Genomic DNA, 4,356 nt, shown 5'->3' on the forward strand with positions numbered 1-4,356 from the left:
CGACAGGAAGCGGCGCAGGCGCGCAACGTGGAGAGGACTGCGAGTCCCGGCATCCCCCGGGAACGGGGGATAAAACGGGCGGAGAAAGGAGCGGCGCTCGGAGTTTTTCACATCGCTTTATTCCGGCCCACCGGGAGACCGAGCGCCACGTACGGCACCGGGCGCAGCCCCCGTGCTCACAGCAGCTCGTGGGTCCCGCACGGCTTCTTCTGCACAAACGCGTCCCATTCTTCAGTGAAAAAATAAAGCTACTGGTGGAGAAACAGCACGACCTGAAAGAGAGAAGCAGCTCCTGTGAGCTCCCGGCTCCTCAGCGGCCCTGGGCATACACGATTAGGGCTGTTCGGCCTAACTCGTTGTTAAATAACTTGTCTTTGTTTTTCAGTCTTTTACATTTTCATAGCCATCGTTTAGAATTCCAGCTGGCAGGAATAGTAATAAATGGCATTTATATGCAGACCCCGTTTGGCAGAATTCATGTGTTCAACCCTCAACCGTAGTAGCAGCAAGGGAGATGTTTCAAGACCTGTGTTTCCTAACGATAGGATTACATTTTTAGATGCTTAGGTAAGAAATCTATAGTCTTACCTTATTTACTTAACTTTTGTTATCAGCGTTGTTCCATTTTGAGCAGGGATAATAGGTGCAGGAAAATCCACTTCAGGGGCATCAAAAAAGTATGCCTAAGTCATTGCATAAGAGAAAAAAAGACCATTTAGGAAGAAACAAATGGTTCTGCCTCACCAGCCCCCACGTTCACTCTTGCCATATCCACTGTCCCTGAACTGCAAGCACAGCACTGAAACAACAAATCTGAATCTTTTAATTCTAAGAGTTTTTATCAAATTTGATATGGTCAGTTAAAAGAAGACTCTAAATTGGATTTTACAGTGTAACAGTCAACAGCTAAGATGTTTGAAAAGACCAATACCAGATAGGCCAGCAGAAATTTACTCAACTGTTGATTTACTGTAGGCTGCATGAAGCTTCATCAGTTACAGTAGCTCCTGCTGTCATCAGAATTGCATTTTACCCTCTGTCTGCATGCTGAGCAAATCTATTTAGACTAGAGGTTGAAGTGGGGGGGGTCAGAACTGAAACCTATATGGTGTAATTCCTCTCAGTGCAATTAAAGGACAAAAAATAATTTAATTTATTGTTGTCATAGATTTCAGTAGCATTAAAGCCTTCTGATTTCATAATGTGGATTTACTACTCTCTAGCAAGTTTATGCTTTCATATGTAGATTAACTGAGTATTGTACTTGTTGGAATAATCTGTGACTAGATACAACGAAGATTAATGTTGAATAGTGAATTAATTCCAGATAAAAATTGTTTTCTGGCTAATTTAGTGCTAAATATTCATTATTGAGTTTGCTACATGCATTGTCAAAGTCTAATTGGCATTGAGTTCTGCTATTTGAAATGATTAAAGGGTGCTTTTTCACAAGTACTTCTTGTTTCTTGATTTAGAAAGATTTCCCAGCAGCATCCTTCCCTGTATTATACCATGCTGCAAGACCCAGGTAGTAATAAGTTACAAAAGCAGGTAGAAAAATAAAGAAATAAGAGTCCTCTACCAAGCAGCCAACAGACAGCAGGGCGTGGAGCAGCACGATGGTCCCCACGGTCGCCAGCGCAATCCTCCGGTTGTCATCTCTGACAGCAGGCCAGAAGGTCATCACCAAAACAGAGCCCGAAAGGCACAGGGAAAAAATCATCAGGACCCAGCGCACCACTTTTTGTGGAATAATCCATAAGATCTGTCAGGGAGGAAAATGATTGTCAGAGAGACTGTGTGAAACTGGGCTTCGTTTATTTAATGCATTGTGTTCTCTGACATTTCGTCACTTCCAGCCAATTTGCTCTCAAATTATCCCATGCCTCATTTGAAGAAAGAACAACAGCAGCCGCAGCAGCAAGGAGCTGCTGCCCATAACAAGTTCGTGTTTCCCAAGTTCTGGGCACCCCCTTCATGGCCTCCCCATCATCAGAGCGGCCCAGGATGGTGCTGGCCAAAGAAACTTCGTCCTCAGAGCCTGTGCATCAGCACTGCCCTCAACATATCCATCCACACCTGCAGCCTGGGAGGACACATCCCAACCCCTAACCTTGCCAGCAGCTTTTAGGCCATACGTACCGCTGTGGGAATATAGACGAAGAGGGAGTAGCCATATACGCACACTATCTCCAGGAAAGAGTAGGAGACAATGTTCATAACTTTACTGTTCCTCCACATCAGGAATCCCCAGAGAGCAAGGGGAACAAGCCAAGCGTATGCATAAATCGTTGTTGCTGCTATGGAGACTGTAAACATAGCAGAAGATTTAAGGTTCTATTAGAATACTAGCCAGAATCAAATGTATAGAAGCATTAAGCCTGAAAACTAGAGTTTCCTTTGAAATTACTTTCAGAATGTAAAGCATTCGTTATTCATAAATTGAGAATTTTGCATTTATGTCCACTTTACACCCAGTACTTTTGCCAGCATTTCAAGTTAATTAAAAAGTAAAGACTCCAGAAATGATTACTTTGCTGCTTTCAATTTATTACACTTGAGTATGAAATGCTGTCATTTTCAGTGTGAAGAGAGCCATGCAGAACAGAAAAAATTAAAATAAATTAATTTTAAAAAAAGTTCAGCTTCAGATATTGAAAAATAAGAACATTTGAGAATACAGACATGACTGTCAAATCCAAAACTATTCAAGTGACTTCAAGCCCACTTTCAGTGCTTACTGTGCCATCTCTTAAAAATTTACAGAGCGCAGTCAACAAACGAGACTGCTAAATAAAAGCTACAGCCTGTTTTCGTGTTACTGCACTAGCACATTAAGAACAGACAACAACAACAACACACCCTCAAGACCATATCATGTACTTACAAACCTTTTCTGAACTCGGGCACATAGTGGTATGTCGGCCTGCCCAAGTGGATGAAGAAATTTGAGAGATTGCCACTAACAGCAATGGCGAAGACAAGTGTAGCACATATCCAAAAGGGACCTTAAAAAGAAACACAATTTCAATAACAGCTCCTCTGCTCTTATAATTTTTTTTAGGAAGAGCAAGTAGAAGAATACAAACATTTAGCACAGAAGGGAACTTATCACACCTCATACCTACCATAGAGGTCAGGATTGCTGCGGACATACAGCCTTACAAAGTTCCTTCCTGGCACTGGGAAAACCGAACCCTTGATTCTGTCCAGGACCTATGAAAACACACAGTTTTGTCTGACCAAAAATGACAAAAGGAAAGATTCTTTATGCCTGGGTAAGACATGCTCCACTCTTTGAGAGTGGAGTGCTAACCTGGTAGGTGTCCACATCGAAGAACGTCTGGTAGTACTCAAATGTCCAGAAAGGGGCACTTTTCTTCTGTCCTGCAAGCAGCTGTATGGTGGGAAAAGCAACATGGAAAACACTGCAAACATACCATTTATAAATCACTGGTTCATTTACACAACAGTTAAATCACTTCTCTTCCCAAGCAGAAAACAACAGGGAAATACCTATTAGTGCTTTCTATGAACTACTTAACTGTTTTCCTTTCCTCTTCCAACATTTGTTAGCAGCAGCTAGTGATCTCCCTGCAAGCAGAACAGTGGTCTGGTGCTCTAAAGAGCAGCGAGATGCCACCTTTCAACACATTTATTATAACATGTTTTCCTCTATACCACAAGCTCCTTTGTGCTGACTGACAGCTTCATCAGCAGAGCCTTCAGACAAACCCTGGGCATTTCAAAGCTTCCTGCTTTCCTGGGGGAGGCATCAATCTCACAGCAAAACTGGCAGAAACAAACACAGCGTTGCGACAGCAGAGAAGCCGAGTTTTAAAGCACTCGGCATTCATCCCTGCTGTCCTCTAGAAACACCTCAGAGTTGTCAGCACCACCTGTGTGTGTGCTGATGGAGCACTGCTGATGGGAGAGCATTACCTCTGTTTTATCCGAGTCATCGGTCCCCAGCAGTTCATCGTCCTCTTCTCTCCCTGGCTCCTGCCGACGGCTGTGCTGTGTCTTATGGGCTTCTGCCGGCTCATCGATGCTTATCGTGGTAGCATCGGGATTTGCTGCAAGCAAATGAGCTGCATCGTCAAATTCTGCAAATAAGCACGTTACAAGAAATGATTATTAGATTACATTTAGACCCCCACGCTACCCAAGAAAGGACGCATCAGTAGTTCAGACACCTGAAGCACAACAAAGTGTTTCTCAAAACCCAAACCGACGCGTTCCAAACGCTTATTTACTTAATGAAGCGTTCGCCCTCCCCTCCCACCGATCCGGTGCAACAGACCCGTACCAGGGAGCTGGAACGCAAAGCACGGAGCAGACACACCTCTGACAGCC

The 4,356-nt window shown here is 43.6% G+C and overlaps 1 protein-coding gene across 1 annotated transcript; it reads right to left on the reverse strand.

Annotated features, from left to right (window-relative positions):
- Positions 1-97: 97 nt before the first annotated feature.
- On the reverse strand, positions 98-4,128 carry YIPF1 (Yip1 domain family member 1; the record flags this gene model as incomplete). The annotated part of the gene is made up of 8 exons (XM_010716099.3): positions 98-272; positions 589-683; positions 1,583-1,765; positions 2,143-2,309; positions 2,892-3,008; positions 3,129-3,216; positions 3,317-3,397; positions 3,943-4,128. Coding segments are annotated over 7 exons (912 nt in total), but the record flags the coding sequence as incomplete, so codon positions are not given.
- Positions 4,129-4,356: the final 228 nt, after the last annotated feature.

This window comes from Meleagris gallopavo, chromosome 10, assembly GCF_000146605.3.
Source record: "Meleagris gallopavo isolate NT-WF06-2002-E0010 breed Aviagen turkey brand Nicholas breeding stock chromosome 10, Turkey_5.1, whole genome shotgun sequence".
In the NCBI taxonomy this organism is placed as follows: Eukaryota; Metazoa; Chordata; class Aves; order Galliformes; family Phasianidae; genus Meleagris; species Meleagris gallopavo.